We start from the raw sequence: 18,376 nt of genomic DNA on the forward strand, positions 1-18,376 counted from the left end.
CGTGTGACAGTTTCTTCAAAGTGTCTTCATAGCGCTGCGCATTGATTGTGGTTCCACGCTCGAGGATATCGTCGAGGAGAGGGTCTCTGCAGTCGAAGGACAAGGTCATCATGGCTGGCTCTGAGCACTATGAGACTTAACATCTGAGGTCATGGGTCCCCTAGAACTTAGAACTACTTAAGCCTAACTAACCTAAGGACATCACACACATCCATGCCCGAGGCAGGATTCAAACCTGCGACCGTAGCGGTCGCGCGGTTCCAGACTGAAGCGCCTAGAACCGCTCGGCCTCTTCGACCGGCCCAAGGTCATCATGTCCTTACCGAAACTTGTGTGGATAGTTTTGGATTTCTTTGGCAGGGGAGATGTGGGATGTTTCCGCTGTTGGCTTTGCCGTTTGTCCCTGGGCGGTGGTGTTATGCTGTGGTTGTGTTTCTCATGGGGGAGGGAGGCTTTGCACCCCTTGTTGTTTTGCGTGGCACTGTCACAGCACAGGCCTTCGTTGATGTTTTAAGCACCTTCTTGCTTCCAACAATTGAAGAGCAATTCGGGGTTACATGACAATACCATCCATGTAATGGACTGGCCTGCACAGAGTCCTGACCTGAATCCTATAGAACACCTTTGGGATGTTTTGGAACGCCGATTTCGCGGCAGGCCTCACCGACCGACATCGATACCTCTCCTCAGTGCAGCACTCCGTGAAGAATGGGCTACCATTCAACAAGAAACCTTCCAGCACCTTACTGAACGTATGCCTGCGAGAGTGGAAGCCGTCATCATGGCTAAGGGTGGGCCAACACCATACTGAATTCCAGCATTACCGAGGAAGAGCGCCACGAACTTTTAAGTCATTTCAGCCAGGTGTCAAGATACTTTTGATCACATAGTGTATTATAGCCAAAAATCGTACTATCTCTGCAGTTTGCAAGGTGAGGTCCCCAGCGATGGGATAGTCTTTTTGAAATCGTCTATATTGTGACGTAGGTTAATATCCCAACTATCACACCCTGCAGCCATTCACAGTGGTAGGCCCTTGCTTGCGAATTATTGACGAAAAAAATTTCGGAATATTGCGTGATGCTCAATAGCATTAACATATTTGTATCATATTGACTGGTGTAATGGATATGATGAGGCCTTGACATGCAGAACGTTATGGATTTGAAGCCTATCAGGTACTTTAAATTTTTTTTTTATTTTTAAGTTTTTATCGAAATGACGTATATAATTATTTTTCTCCCATTAATTGATTTAAATGTATTTTTTATTTCTATTCCTTTGTCATAGCATTTTAATCATCGTATCTACTTCTTCATTTGCTTTCATTTTTCGTCCTATCATTTCTTTCCTGCTTGAAATCTTTGTTCACGTGATTTTAATTAATTTTATATATTAATTTCGATTTGATTTCTTTAGTTTTATCGTCCTATATTTTCGTACAAGTTACTGCATTCATTAGTTATATTCCTCATTTTTCTTGATTTTCGTTTTACATATAAACCCTTCTTTCGTTTAAATCTTCATCTGCATATTTTGCCTATAGTGCAATAGGAATTTACGTTATGTTTTAAATGTTTTAACAACGATTGCCATCCAAAAAATTCACATTTCGTGACGAAAAATACATTTTTTACACTGTTGCACAATCAATATAAACAGATTATTTCGTCTTTTGTATTTCAACCGATAGATTGGCATTTTCAAATATTTAAATATTGTAATAGATAAATATGATTAAACTCACATTCACAAAAATTCCGAGCGGAAAAAGAATGATATAAAGAAAAAATGAGAGGAAATGAAAAAAAATCATACAATGATTGAAATATCACAAAGGAACAGAAATAAAAATTGCATTTAAGTCACTTAATTGAATAACAATAATGTGCGTATGGCATTGGTGGCCGGGAGACCCCTCCGGGGGAGGTTCGGTCGCCGCTCCACAAGTTCTTTAACGCCACTACGGCGACTTGCGAGTGAATGAGGAGGAAATGATGATGAAAGACAGACAACACCCAGTCAATAACAATAATGATCGAAGTCATTTTGACAAAGATTTAAAAATAAAAATGTAAGGCATCTAAGAAGATTTGAGCGCACAATCTTCAGTATGTGAAGGTCTTCCCTTAGCCATTACAATATGCAAACAGTTTACAAAAGTCTTCTGTTTTATTGCTATTGAGCAGCAAGTAAAATTCCGATTTTGTGTTTCATCTATTACTCGCAAACGATGACCCACCCTGGTGACTGGTTGCAGAGTGTGATACGTGGGATCTTAACCTACATCACCATACAGATGGTTTCAAAAAGTCGATCCCACCGCTGGGGCCCGTCTCCTCGTTAGTGTTCAAAACAATTTACCAATGTAAAAATGCAAAAACGTCTTGAAGTAGTCAGAGGCTCTCTTAAGCATTGTTTTCTCTCTACCTCCAAATCATAATTATCAGTTAGGCCATGATTCCAGGCTCTACTTACATGAAAGGAGAACTTCGTACAGCTAAACCGGCTGCTCGATTCTACTTAAGGGGGGTAGGACGTCAAACGGGTCGACTTGGAGCAGGAGAGGCATCACAGGACATTTTAATTTCCACTGTCTATACTTTTACAAATAAATTCATAAAACTTTGTCAGCATCACCAGGAAGGATTCAGGATTCACACTCATTGCAGTGGAAGATCGAAAACATAACAAAATAAATTTTTCTTACGTGTGAAATTTCATCACTCTTTCACTTACTAATGGCTGCATTTGTTGTTATAGGTACATTTTTCTTCATAAGTTAAGAGAGATTCTTCGATGAATTTTGCACAGCATACAAACCATACTTACAGGTGTATGAAACTCTAGAATTTATTTAATTTATGAGCAAACGAATGAGTTGTTATATTTTAAACTTCATGTTTAGAAAAAACACAAATTTTCTAGTTAATTACCTCAATTTTTACCACAGTTTTTAATAGATTTGTAAAATTCTAGAGTTTCATTCACCTTTCAGTATGGTTTGTATGCTGTGCAAAATTCATTGAAGAATCTCTCTTACTTATGAAGAAAAGTGTACCTATAGCAACAAATGCTGCCTATAGTAAGTGAAAAAATGATGAAATTTCACATGTAAAAAAAAATATTTTGTTATGTTTTCGAACTTCCACTGCTGTGAGTGTAAATTCTGAATCCTTCCTGGTCATGCTGACAAAGTTTTATGAATTTATTTGTAAAAGTATAGACAGTGGAAATTAAAATGTCCTGTGATGCCTCTCCTGCTCCAAGTCGGCCCGTTTGACGTCCTACCCCCCTTAATCGCAACGAACAGGGTTGCTCGGTTATTCATTGTCCTCCCGCAAAGTCTTCTTAGGTTCCTAGTACTTAGAAGACTGCTTAGACGTCTCGGAATTTAGGGAATAGTGGAAGTAAAAAGGAAGCACGTACCGTCGAGCAGCATCTTGGTGGCGATGGCGGTGGGGATGCCGACAGCGCGAGACATGGCGGAGTGCCCCGCCGGCGTGCCGTACAGCACCATGTTGATACCACGCTTCTCGCGCCGCCCGTCCGGCCACAGGATGCCCACATCGTGCCGCAGGATCACCAGGTCGCGCTCCGTGCGTTCTGACACAAAAAAAACCTCTGCCTAATTCACCTCCTCTGAAGCGTAAGCTGCACCTTGTCCTGAAATTTTTTATACTAGGTAGGTGCAAAAGTTCGTAGCGTTTTTCTTTTGCGTGCTGGTATTATGCGGACAGTATATCCTGGCAGTCGGCCGCGATTGTAAACAAACGAGAATTTAGACTGCCCGAAGGAAGGGAAGCGGTGTGGGGACAAGAGCCCCGCCTCCATCTGGAAGGGCTGCCACCCTGCGTCTGCGTTCTGTGCTTCCACGAAAGCAAAACTGACATAACATTCATGGAAATGAAATTAGCGTTTGGCGTCATTGGCCGGGAGGCCCCCGACGGGGCAGGTCCTGCCCCCTTGGTGCAGGTCTTATTACATTCGACGCCACATTGGGCGACCTGCACGCCCGATGGGGAGAAAATGATGATGAAGACAACACAACACCCAGTCCCTGAGCGGAGAAAATCCCCGACCCAGCCGGGAATCGAACCCGGGCCCGAAGGACGGCAATCCGTCACGCTGACCACTTTTTCATCGTTGCATTTGGTCTGGGCGGACGTCACATGACATCCGTGAAAGTTGATCTCTGATTCCTTTACTCAGTTTTTTAATTACAGAGGGCCACCGCCTCTCTGACCGAACACGCTGAGCCACCGTGCCGGCGTCCACTCAGCTATCGGGGCGGACACATAACATTCATAAGGATCGCTGATTCCTTTTGTGGTGGTGGGAGTTGCATTCCAATCCCGTCATGCACTCATTCAAAAATAAGAAAAAGGAAACAAGGAATCCACAGCTCAAAGCAATCTGGAGCACACAAAGCATTTGGTAGTGGTTACAGCGCAATTGTTTGCTGCGGTTGGCAGTGGTAGTTCAGACCAGAGCTCTACCAGTATCTTACGCAACCATAATTAAAAACACTCCCAGCCTAAAACTGCCACTATTTAATGTCCCCATAATATTTCGGTTGCTATTGGTTTATTTACCAATTGTCATTTTTTATTTCTATCTCACTGTTGCTATTTGAGTTTACAAATTGTCGTTTTGTCATTTGGAGATAGTGAGCGGAACTGTGGATGCTATAAAATGGAGTTCCAAGTGGAGAAATCAGAACATTTCCGACATATTCTTCCGTTTGAGTTCAACAGAGGCATGGCAGGAGCGATGGCAGCCATAAACATTTGTGCCGTGTATGGGAATAATGCCGCTGGACAGAGCGCTTTCTAAGGAGGATCGTTTCGATATTAGTGACTCACCACGTTCGCGAAGATCTTCGAAGTTTAATGAAGATGGCTTAATGCATTAATCTACAATGACCCACGTCAGTGAACTACAGAACTGGCGAATGTGATGAAATGTGATCATTCCAGCATCGTGCAACACATGCATGCAATGATGACGGTTCAGAAATCAAGTGTATGGGTACTGCATTCTCTAAGCCAAAATCACAAAAATCGGCGGATGGCCATACGTGCATCTCTGCTTGCTCGTCATCAATTGCCTTGTGAACTATCCTGAATCGTTACTGATGACGAGAAATGTTGACTCTGTAGTCTTTATGCTAACGTACGGAAACGAAAGAAATAGTTGAGCCCAAACAAAGCAATAACTCCCCCTATAAAGACCTGCAAGCGTCCACAAAAGATAATGTTATGGATTTGGTGGAACTGCGACGGTGTGATATACTACGAATTGCTTCTCCAAGCATCACTGCTGACATTTATTGTCAACAACTGAGACGTCTTGCAGACGCAATCCAAGAACAACGACCAGGAAGACTGCGTGAAATGATGCTACTCCATGATAGCGCCCATCTGCATTCTGCTAGACTTTCTTGTGCTGTCAGATGTTCACCGTTGTCGCTCTCTATCAAAGAACCTTCAAGGAACTTCCTTTCCGGATGAAGATGCGGTCCATACATGGCTCCACGAGTTCTTCGCCTCAAATCCACGTAATTTTTACATTTGCGGGATCGAAAAGTTACCCCAGCTTTGGCAGACTGTTGTAAACAGTGAAGGGGAATATATTATTGATGACTAAAGTCCCTGTTACGAGCATCTGTTGTATTTATTAAACCTATAGGAAAACGCTACGAACTTACGTACCAGCCCAATAATTATAATCAAGAAAATTATGACTCTAAAAATGTTTTGTGGTAACAGATATTTACAAATAAAAAATTAAATAGTCAGACGTGTGTTATCAATCACAGAGCGGGTTGCTCTGAATGGCAAGAGACACTGCCAAATACTTTGGTTTTAAAAACCTTAGCTAATAGTGCCCTGGGGAATGTAATTAAGAGTTAAATCAATAGGGTATCTAATTCTAGTTTATTAAGTTCGCCATAAAATTTAAATTACACCTAATAAATTCATAATTTAACTCCAAAATTGTAAATAACTGTATTTACTAATAATATTCACTATTATCAATCGTATAACTGCGGCTGCTGGCTGGTGATGTGACAACCGACTGGTTTTAATAACCGAGTGTCCAGCAGATTGCTTTTTTGTTTTAAAGTTCAGTTGGCTTATTTTTCTGTCGAATGAAACAACCGAATGAAACTAACCTCTGCAGCAATGTCAGCTGTATGGAAGTTTTGATTCACTCTCTCGGGTTTTAGTGATTTCATTTACAAACTTTTTCAGCCTTTTTTAGAGACAAATAACGTATCTCGCTTCCAGAATGCGTGAATAAAAATTATAAATTTAAAATGAAGTATTTTCAAAATTCATATATTTATTTAGTTAAATACGAATTTTTCGTACTTTGGCACTAAATGTGGGTTTCTGTTACTTTTTAATGGTTAATAGCTGGTGGTATATTACAAATTTGTGTTGTCAGTAATTGATGTTCATGCAAAAACATTCTTATATCATTAGCGAAGAAACATTCGTCTTTGATATGAAACTAATATCATTGAACAGCATTTCATGACACAAAGAGAAATTAGAAGTTGCTTTTATAATGTGTTTTTCAAGTGCTTATTTTTGTTTAAAATCTGGCTAACTGCTGATCACAGTTAGTGAAAGCTCACTTAAATGTTCATCCACTGCCTTTTCAACCATTCGGTAAGACTAGGCGCCCGCCCGGCGCAGCAAAATTTTAGGGGCGGCAAAGGCCGGTAAAAATTAATTTCAAAACAAAATACGAAAAACTGCAAATGAGGAGAAAAAAATGGAAAAAAGGAAAAATCAAAACACTGAATTGTTTTTAAAAGCATAAAGAACAGTTACTTAGTAAGTCTTTACATACTTTCACGAAAGTGGATGCTGAAAAAGATGAAATTTATTCCTCATTCTAAAAATATTTCAGTTAAAACAGAAACGAAATATCACCAGGATTATCCAAATGACCTACTCTGATGCGTTGGCATCTCTACCATCAGTATAGCATAATTCCTAATTTCAAGGGAAAATTCATTCGCACCATAAAATAGATCCACACCTTTATTAGCCCATTTTCTTGCATTTAAATAAAATAAATAATTGACGCCGAATTTGTTTGTGCTGGTATATTCAACTGAGTTTTAGTTTAAAATGTCGGCACATTCTTCGTATTTCAATTATTTTGAGAAATTTAAAAAACTGAGGACAAAAAATAAGAAATTGAGCACATTTGTTGTCCTCAGTTAATTTTATGGGAACTAAGGACAAAGCATGAAAACTAAGGACTGTCCCCGGAAAATGAGAACGTTGGGCCACCTTAGTGTAATGATTAAAAGTATAATAGGAGATTTGTATTGTGATGTTGTTGGTGTGTGGTGTGGAAGTTGGGGGAGAGAGGATATGGGGGACCTCAATGGTAGAAAGAAAAGAGGGGGCATCTGTTATAACTTCAAGTTGAACAAATATATTTCAAAGAAGACGCAATACATGAAAGTCACAGATCAAGTAAACAGGGTAAGACGCGTGTACACTTTAACAGTCAATTCATAACTGAGTCCAAGTCTAGCGGCCGCTGGCTGGCTGGCCGCTTAGGTGGCGCGGCTGCTGCATGGCTGGCAGACAGCGCCTCATGTAGAGGACGCGCGTAACTGCGCGGCGGCACTTTGAAAGATCGGCGAGTCACAACAGTATCATTTTAAATTCTAGCCTAGCGCGTCAAAACACCTAGCAATGGCTCTGAGTTCATCAGTAAGTTTAGATCAGTATTTAAGTTTATTGTATTTGAACATTGGGTCTGTTACACACAATCCTCCCCAAAATTGAAGTCAGTATCTTGACACACTCTTTTGTTACTGAGTAATTTCCTTCTGAATATTTGAATCAAAATTCAATAGTCGAAAAACCACGTCCTTTCAGTCTTCCTTCTCTTGCAGTTCCAACAGCTTTAATTCTGCATCTGATAAATCCTTTATAACCAGCAGTGAAACGTCACTTCTGTTTCCGCAATACTGAGAGCAAACGGATTTTCCAGGAATGAAAATCAAAGTTTAAATGTTTTCAGATGAGTAAACCTATCACTTATTTTTTCAGCAAGGTCAGACATTTCACATAAATAATTTACCTTTTTCATCTGAACTTCGGAACGAGTATCAGTAATTTTAGCCACATATATGATTTAACGAATATTTCAACCTCAAAGTCCTTCCGAAACAGTCTTCATTTGTTACGAAACTTAAACACACACTGTGCATGTACAGCATAGTAAGTTGACAAGACCCTCTCTATACTGACAAGGGGAGGCCTCCAATTGTGAAATTCAGATTCGATTCATACTGCGCATAATAAAAGCCCATGGCCAGAGGTGTAATGTGGCAAAGCACCAAGATGCACTTCTCAGCCGTTGTCGAGAAAATCGAGTTAAAAGAAACCGTTGCGGTGAAATACTCTCTACGATTAACAAATTTGTACAGTGTCGTGGCGCAGCGGTAAGCGCTCGGGTTCGTAATCCGAAGGTCGCCGGATCGAATCTCGCGCCATGCAACTTTTTTTTTGGTATTTGTTTTTTGTAATTCAAATGTGTATATATATATATATATCTCACAAATGTTATTAATTGTCTTCATAATGTTAACCACGTATAGTTAACGGAAGACGTAGAAACGATATTCCGAAACGAATACGTATAGCGTAAGTCAAACGTTCGAATTAGAATAGAGACCCCACGAACACAAATTTGCTATGGCAGGTATGAAATATAAACTCCGTTACTCGCTCGTTACACTTGGAGGACAGATGTTGAATGGGCCGAAACGAGCCGCCGCATAACAGCGTAGTTGCCTGCTAACTTCGAAAGAAGGTAGATGCGGTCCCCAGCGCAACTTGTAACATCGTCGAAAATCAGTGGGGACGGGAGAGCTTTGGTACACCCTGTTAAAAAAAAAAGCGGAAAAATGGAGGCGGTACAAGTGGAGAGCGATTCGCCTTCACCAACATGCATAAGCAATTCATTAATATATATATATATATATATATATATATATATATATATATATATATATATATATTTGAATTACAAAAAACAAATACAAAAAGAAATTGCATGGTGCGAGATTCGATCCGGCGACCTTTGGATTACGAAGCCGAGCGCTTACCGCTGCACCACGACGCTGTAGAATATTGCTAATCGTAGAGAGTATTTCACCGCAACGGTTTCTTTTAACTGTCGATTTTCTTGACAACGGCTGAGAAGTGCATCTTGGTGCTTTGCCACATTACACCTCTGGCCATGAACTTTTATTATGCGCAGTATGAATCGAATCTGAATTTCACAATTGGCGGCCTCCCCTTGTGAGACAAGAAACTCCTGCAGTTCGCGAGCCACATTGTGACGACTACAGCGCTATATTTTTCTAATTATCGGATCTTAGTCAACGTGTATGTAAAAATAAAACCACAAAATACTTAGTCATTTCAGTTTTGATTTCAGAAGGGCCTCTCCATTTTTCAAATCATGAGCCAGATCACAGAAAATTTAAATAATTAGAAATGCCAACTGTTTTTTCTGTGACTATTCAAAGGCATTTCATTGTGCTACAGAAACCATACATCATGGCATCAGTGATCTGGCTGGTTTTCACTCTATATGACTACTAAAGCACATATTACGAGACCTAAAGAGTGTACCCAACGAAACAATCAGTTTTACTGACTTCATGTTCTGTAGCTCGTAGTAACATCATTGTAATTAGTGCGTAATTATTTATAGGCTTTGTATTTGTTTTTGGAAATTTTTGCTGTTATTTCTCAGCAGTATTTGAAAAAATACCCATTAACATAGTTTGCGAGGTGGTGTAGATCATTTGTTACTGTACGCCTACATTTGCAACTACATGAATACTCTGGAAACCACATTTAAGTGCCTGGCAGAGGGTTCACTGAACCACCTTCACAATTCTCTATTATTCCAATCGCGTATAGCGTGCGGAAAGAACGAACACCTATATCTTTCCGTGCGAGCTCTGATTTCCCTATTTTATCGTGATCATTCCTCCCTATGTAGGTCGGTGTCAAAAAAATATTTTCGCATTCGGAGGAGAAAGTTGGTAGTTGGAATTTCGTGAGAAGATTCCATCGCAACGAAAAACGCGTTTCCTTTAGTGATGTTCAGCCCAAGCCCTGTATCATTTCAGTGACACTCTCTCATATTTCGCGATAATACAAAACGTGCTGCCCTTCTTTGAAGTTTTTCGATGTACTCCATCAGTCCGATCTGGTAAGGATCCCACACCACGCAGCAGTATTCTAAAACAGGACGGACAAGGGTAGTGTAGGCAGTCTCCTTAGCAGATCTGTTCCATTTCCTAAGTGTCCTACCAATAAAACGCAGTCTTTGGTTAGCCTTCCCCACAACATTTTTTGTGTGTTACTTCCAATTTAAGTTGTTCGTAATTGTAATTCCTAGGTATTTATTTGAATTTGCGGTCTTTAGATTTGACTGATTTATCGTGTCACCGAAGTTGAACAAATTCCTTTTAGCTCTCATGTGGATGACCTCACACTTTTCGAATGGTTCAAATGGCTCTAAGCACTAGGGGACTTAACACTCGAGGTCATCAGGCCCCTAGACTTAGAACTACTAAAACCTAACTTACCTAAGGACATCACATATATCCATGCCCGAGGCAGGATTCGAAACTGCGACCGTAGTAGCCGCGTGGTTCCGGGCTGAAGCGCCTAGAACCACTCGACCACAGCGGCCGACCACACTTTTCGTTATTTAGGGTCAACTGCCAATTTTTGCACTATTCAGAAATCTTTTCTAAATCATTATGCAATTTGTTTTGATCTACTGATGACTTTTATTAGTCTATAAATCGTTTATATAGAACACCAAAGGACCTATAACACTACCTTGGGGAACACCAAAAATCACTTCTGTTTTACTCGATGACTTCCCGTCAGTTACTACGAACTGTGACCTCTCTGACAGGAAATCACAAATCCAGTCACATAACTGAGCCGATATTCCATAAGCATGCAATTTCACTACAAGCCGCTTGCGTGGTACAGTGTCAAAAGCCTTCCGGAAATGCAGAAATACGGAATCAATCAGAAATCCCTTGTCAATAGCACTCAACACATCTTGCGAGTAAAGAGCTAGTTGTGTTTCACAAGAACGATGTTTTCTATATCCATGTTGACTGTGTGTCAATAGACCGTTTTCTTCGAGGTAATTCATAATGTTCGAACACAATATATGTTTAAAAATCCTGCTGCATATCGGCGTTATCGGTATTGGCCTGTGAGTAAGTGGCTTACTCCTACTACCTTTCTTAAATATTGGGGTGACCTGTGCAATTTTCCAGTCTTTGGGTACGGATCTTTTGTCGAGCGAACGGTTGTATACGATTGTTAAGTATGGAGCTAATGCATCAGTATACTCTGAAAGGAACCTAACTAGTAAACAGTCTGGACCAGAAGACTTGCTTTTATTAAGTGATTTAAGTTGTTTCACTAGTCCGAGGATATTTACTTCTATGTTACTCATGTTGACAGCTATTCTTGATTCGAATTCTGGAATATTTACGTCGTCTTCTTTTGTGAAGGCATTTCGGAAAGCTGTGTTTAATAACTCTGCTTTGGCAGCACTGTCTTCGATAGTATCTATATTGCAATCTCGCAGAGAGGGCATTGATTGTTTCTTGCAGCTAACGTACTTCACATACGACCAGACGCTCTTTGGATTTTCTGCCAGGTTTCGAGACAAAGTTTCGTTGTGGAAACTGTTATAAGCATCTCGCATTGAAATCCGCGCTAAATTTCGAGCTTCTCTAAAAGATCGCCAATCTTGGGGATTTTGCGTCTGTTTAAATTAGGCATGTTTGTTTCGTTGTTTGTGCAACAGTGTTCTGACCAGTTTTGTGTACCAAGGAGGATCAGCTCCGTCGTTTGTTAATTTATTTGGTATAAATCTCTCAATTGCTTACGACACTATTTCTTTGAATTCAAGCCACATCTGGTCTACACTTATATTATTAATTTGGGAGTGGAGATTGTCTCTCAGGACGGCGTCAAGTGAATTTTTATCCGCTTTTTGAAAAGGTATACTTTTCGTTTATTTTTGGAGGATTTGGCGGTTACAATATACAGTCTCGCTACGACAACCCCGTTTTCACTAATTCCTGTATCCATTTTGATGCTCGTTATTAACTCAAGATTATTTGTTGCGAAGAGGTCAAGAGTGTTTTCACAACCGTTTACTATTCGTGTTGGCTCATGAACTAAATGCGAGAGATAATTTTCGGAGAATGCGTTTAGCATAATTTCGGATGATGTGTTATGCTTACCTCCGGAATTAAACATGTATTTTCGCCAACATATCGAGGGTAAATTAAACTCACCACCAACTATAATCGTTTGAGATGGGTACGTGTTTTAAATCAAACTCAAGTGTTCTTTGACCCTGTCAGCAACTGTATCATCTGATTTAGGAGGTCGGTAAAAGGACCCAGTTATTATTTTATTCCGGTAGCCAACAATGAACTCTGCCCATACTCACTCACAGGAACTATCTACTTCAATTTCGCGTCAAGATAAACTACAGCAACAAACACGCCCACGCCTTTCGGAACACCGTTAGGTGCTTCGCAAAAATTTCGGCTGAGTTTACCTCCGGCCTTAGCCAGCTTTCAGTGCCTATAACGGTTTGAGCATCAGTGCTTTCTATTAGCACTAGGAGCTCTGGTACTTTCCCAACACAGCTACGACAATTTACAACTGTTATACCGATGCTTCCTGTATCTAAGTTCTTCCTCTCTTCGGCCTGCACACTATGTGGATGAAGCCCTTTTTGTGTTTTCCCGAGACCATGTAACGCCGGAAATGCATATCCTCCTATTTCCATCTATTGTACTATTACTTTTTTTCCTTGTTTTGTTACCTCAAGATATGACATTTCTGTCTCTTTATATATTGTAATTGTTTTACTGTTTGTATATATATATTTATGCACTCATGTCGATGTATAATTGGTTTGTTTCGTAAATATTATTTGTATTTTTACGCTGGGTCTTGCCTAGGGAAAACTGCTATCGAACGATTACATCGATGGGTCGTGTGAAGAATCAAAGTGTGTAGGATCTTTGGTAGTGTTAACTCTGCCGCGTGGAGCGCGGGCAGAGCTGGGGGTGTCTGGTTGGAGTAGCGAGTGGAGCAGGTGTGTTGTGTGACGCTCCCGCGAGTTGCCGCGCTTTCGGGGTTTGGCAGCATGTAATTGCGCTCGACTCGCGATGATAATTTCTGACATGGTGTCGCGCACGGGAAGCATTAGCTGGCGCACATCAAGAGCCCGTTTAGCCTGGTGACCGTGTCGAGAAGAAGGCGCGCCAACATCCAGCTTCTGCAACAGCGACGGCCGACAATGAGTGACTGTCGCCACCTCCTCGATCGACGGCTTCAAACCTTCAATCAACCAACAAGGAAGACTAAAAGCACGTAAAGTTTCAGAACTGTATGGCAGACCTCAGCTTTTCAAATTGTTCCATTTGCCTCGCAAAATTACAGCAACTTAGCATGAACCTTTGTTGCTCATTGTCCCAATTGCATTGCCAAGCAGGGTCCCTTCCTTTTCCGAAATGAGCCCGAGGGTCGTTGAAATTCAAACGCCAGCATCATTCGATTTCACTGCTTTAATTTCAAAGTTCAGCTGGCCACAATATTTAGATTGCGCAAGCACAAATTAAGAGTGCGAGTTTTGTTACCGTATTTTAGTTACCTGTGACTGCAGCTCAGCTTGGTACGTACTAAATTTTACTATTGTTAATTGTTCAGAAACATTTAATTCAAGTTCAAAGTTAATTCTCTTATTTCTAAATTGCGTAGATTCAAGTAGCTTTTGAAATGATTGTTGAGGTAGTCCAAGACTAACCTTATTTTACTGAATGTCGATGTGCTTCAGAAAGAAAGCTCACTATTAACTTCAGTCACTAAATTAACTTTCGATTTTCCAGTTTTATTAATTCTTTTGCTAAATTAAGTCAGAGTGTAGCGAAATTTATTACTTCTGACAAACTTTCAGTTTTCACACTACACGTGTCAACCTTCAGTTGCCACGCTTCTAGTGCTAATTATATGTGTAATTACCTTTCTTTTTCAGTTACTATAGTAATTGTCCTTAGGACTGGCGACCGTAATTTCCCCCAAATCTCAAATATCTAATTACCGCTAGTTAATTGTTAACGTAACGGCCGCACATTTACTTTCTTCATTAACTTTACCCCTTTTCAAGATTAATTTCCACCAGTTTCATTTGCATTTTTCCTTTCATTGAGATGTAACCCTTTCCTCCCTCTTTACCGACAGATTAACTTCGGTGACGATTGCTTTTCCCAAATTTCCATTAGGTACACGCGGTTTAATTTTTCACTGTCATTAAGGGCGATAAGTGAGGGGGAGGTTACACGTGGCGAACTGGTGACAGGACAATCTTCGGATTTGAGGTTGTTCTGGACACGAATTTTGTATGTTGCAAATCTCGTAACGAAGTACTGGTTACGTACAGGCCGTTACGTCAGCGAGAATAAGTAATGGGAGGAATCCTAATTAGATTTGAGATTTGGCATTTATATTGAAAATTATTAAAATGAGTGAAGGCAACAATTACCAAAATTTGGTAGACTTGGATACGGAACAATCGGTCGAACAGTGGGAAACGCGCACCGCGGTACCCATTGTTCAGGGGCAGGCGGCGAACATGAAAGACGCGACCGCCGAAACGCAACAAAGAGCAGAAATGGAATTCCAAACTTTAGAAAATTTTTCGGAATCAGAAGTGAAAATCAAATCTGAATCCCTTGATGACGAATACGGGGGGAAAATTAAAGAGGAAGCCGCTGCGGAAGTAAAACCGGTAGTTTCCGGGAATTTAACTGATTTATTGAATGTTTTGATTAACGAAATCAAGAGTCAATCGGCCAAGCAAGAAGATCAGGCTGCCAAGCAAGAAGCTCAGTCTGAAAAATTTGGACGGATGCTAGACAATCAGAACAAAGCTATTAACGTTGTTATCAACAATGTTGGAGTTGTTAACACAAAAGTTGATAAAATCAAAGAAGATATTGTTGTAATTAATACCGAAATCGGTAATCTTAAACAGGAAATGATAGGCGTTCAGGCGGAAATTGCGAGCATAAATACTCGTTTTAATTCTGAAATTAGCAGAATCGAGAAAAGTGTAGGAGAATCAGTTGCTCCGATCATCGAGAATAAGGTGACGGAACAAATTCAATTAGTGAAAAAAGAGGATCAAAAGAGGGTGGAAACTTTAAAGGCTTTAGTATCCGAAGTAGATACCAAAGTGACGAAGCAGGCTAATACCTGCGAAGAGAAAAAAAGGGAAGTAGAAACGCTTGCGACAACCACTTGCCAAGTAATTACGAGAGTGTCGGAATTAGAAAAGAAACTTGACGAAAAACAGAGCTATGTGCCAATCTATGCACATAGTTCGGAATTGTTGACGAAAGAGGAGCGGTTCGACCCCTTGAAAAAAGGCGGTATACACGCGACGGATTTCATTAAGAATTGTGAAAGAGTTTTACCCAGATCATGGACTGATGAGAGAAAAATTAATGCGATTATTGATGTGTTGGCTGGTGATGCCATGCGTTGGGGCTTAAACCTCAACATTACGAACCTGACTTTTGACGAATTTAAAAATTTGTTTCTGGCTGAATACTGGTCAGAGCAAAAACAGCAAAGTGTCTGGCGCGAATTTGTCGTATCGAGGCCTTTCGATGCGAATTCGCGCGGTTCGATGAAGGAGTTTTGTGAGGGCTGGATCCGCAAGTTGGAATATTTGCGTGACCGCCGCTCGGAATCCGAAATAGTCTGGGAACTCTACAAGAAGCTTCCAGATGATACAAAACGATACGTAGGAAGCAATTACAGGACAATCAATGATTTCCTGGAAAGAGTGGAGGACGAGGACAATTGGCGCAATAATCGCGACAGTGGCAGAGGCCGTGGTAACAACAACGGGTACCACAGCAACCACAACAACGATAACCACGGGAATAATGCATACCGCAACCATGGCAGCAATAACAATAATGGTTCGGACCGTAATAACAATCGGTACAATGCAAATAATAACAGGAATGACGGAAACCAGTATCATACTAACGTGATACGGGCTTCACAGAATAGTAATAACGCCAGAGGGTGTGATCAGCCGCCTCAGCAGCATCCGGGGAGCGTATCTGCTGGGACGAGACAGGGAAACCATTAGCCGCGCCGGTGAGGGGCCGACCAGGCGTGGAGAAATTTTGGCGGCCCAATAACAGGAGAAAACCCAGGTGTCGTCGTTATGAAAATTCCGTGTGGAATAATCAACGGCGGGAGAGTGTGCCAGTGTTAGGAGAAAGGAGTGCGCCCACAAGTAGTAGATCAACTGTATACACGGCAGTAGAAAATACATTCACTGTCAGTGAGAACAATTTAAGTAGTGTTCCGGAAATGGATTATAAAGGGGCAGCTGTAATACCCACAGCGGAACTGGAGATTGAGTTTAAGAATGATTCGCAATTGTTGAGAGAAGATCAGATGTCGGATAACACGTCCGTCATTGAGCGAGGGGATGCAGAGAGGGATGAGGTCTGGTTAAGGCAGTTCGGTCGCTTATACGACGAACTAAGAGATTATAGGGGCCTGTACGGGAGAAGCATTTATGGAGAGCGCGGGCAGAATTTGCCGCGTCTCGTCCCACAGGAAGATAGTATTTGTGAAGTGATTGAAAGTTCTGGCCCTAACCGGCAGACTTTACCAGAAATAGTTGATGTTAATGGGGAGCACGAGCAAGATTCGTCGTGTTTCGTCCCGCAGGAGTTAGATGTTGAAGGAGTAACGGAAAGTTCTGGCCCTAACCGGCAGACTTTACCGAAAGTTATAGTGGTAGAAGTAGCCGACCCATCCGACGCAAACCTCCAGTTTAAACATTGCGAGAGTATTAAGGGGAAAGATTACGAAAATTTTAGTGATAGCCGGACACAATTGGTAGAAAATCACATAGATTTCAGCGTGTATGAGGTTAGAGCTGACGTTATGCGGTCAGACGGTAGCAGTGTGGGTTGCGCAGATCCAGAGGAAGTAATTTCAGATGCGACTGGGCACATTCCTCCAGGTAGATTGGCAGATGAGATCGATCTGACCAAAGAGGAATCAACGAAGGTGACAATTAGTGAATCGATAGCAAAGCAACACTCACTAGTTGACGAGTTACAGGAAAAGGTTTCGGTATTGGAGGCGAAGCTACAGACTAAGCCTCAGGACAGACGTGTTGAAATTAAAACTGTATGTGAACAGAGGCTGAAAAAGCCGCCAGATAAACCGGATTTGGGATCAAAGCCGGATGTTTTTTTCTGGAATGACCTGGATATAGACGAGGATTTACTGTGGGAAAATAAAGAAACCGTCGAGGACAAGTGTAGACAGATAGTAGTGTCTGTTAATATGCACGACCTACAACTAAACGTGTTGATTGACACCGGTGCAGAATTGAGTGCTGTATCTGGGAAAAAATTTGAGTTACTGAAAGATAGACCTGGCATCGTAGTTATTCCAGTAACAGGAGTGAAAATTATCGGTGCTACTGGGAAGGCCAGTAAACCGGTCACAAAACAGATTTTTGTCCACTTCGAGATATGTGGGGCAAGATTTGAACAAGAGTTTATCGTCGTGCCAGACTTGACTACGGAAGTAATTATCGGGTTAGATTGGCTATTAAAGTACCGTGCAGTGATTAATTGCGAAAGCAAAACTTTGACATGTACGTCACAAGATAAAACAATAGTAGTTAGTTTTGACGAGGCAGGAGACGGTGTGCATAGGCAATACCAGCCTATACACATTGTTAACTGGCCGGATGCTATTGACGTAGGTATGAATATGAACTACTGTAATGTGAGGAATCTCGGCATTGACAATAGTGTAGAAAGTGAATTGGAAAGTATTGTAGACGGTGTGTCAAACGTAACACACGAACAAAGACGAGGCCTGTATGAAGTAATAATGAAGAATAAGAGTGTGTTTTCAGACAAACCGGGACTTGTGGAAGGATATAAATGCAAGTTGCATGTGATTCCGCACGAACCATTCTTCGTGAGACCGTATGCTATACCGCTGTCCAAAAAGGAAGCAGTGCAACGGGAGATAGATAAGATGATCGAATGGGGAGTGATTGAAAGAAGTACGAGTCCATACAATAACGGTTTGGTCATTGTAGCAAAACGGGATGGTAGTGTGCGCATTGTGATTGACGCACGCACGTTGAATAGGGTCGTTCAACGCGAAACAGACAGACCAGAGAGTATGGAGGAGATTTTGCA

The 18,376-nt window shown here is 41.1% G+C and overlaps 1 protein-coding gene across 1 annotated transcript in view; it reads right to left on the bottom strand.

The window, feature by feature from the left end:
• The window catches only part of LOC126470119 (alpha-aminoadipic semialdehyde synthase, mitochondrial), a 287,313-nt gene that overhangs the window by 57,548 nt on the left and 211,389 nt on the right, over window positions 1-18,376 (bottom strand). Inside the window, exon 18 of the mRNA XM_050097723.1 lies at window positions 3,430-3,606. Within this exon, the coding sequence (XP_049953680.1) occupies window positions 3,430-3,606 (177 nt within the window). The remainder of the gene's footprint in view (window positions 1-3,429; window positions 3,607-18,376) is intronic.

Source organism: Schistocerca serialis, chromosome 3 (genome assembly GCF_023864345.2).
Source record: "Schistocerca serialis cubense isolate TAMUIC-IGC-003099 chromosome 3, iqSchSeri2.2, whole genome shotgun sequence".
Taxonomy (NCBI): domain Eukaryota; kingdom Metazoa; phylum Arthropoda; class Insecta; order Orthoptera; family Acrididae; genus Schistocerca; species Schistocerca serialis.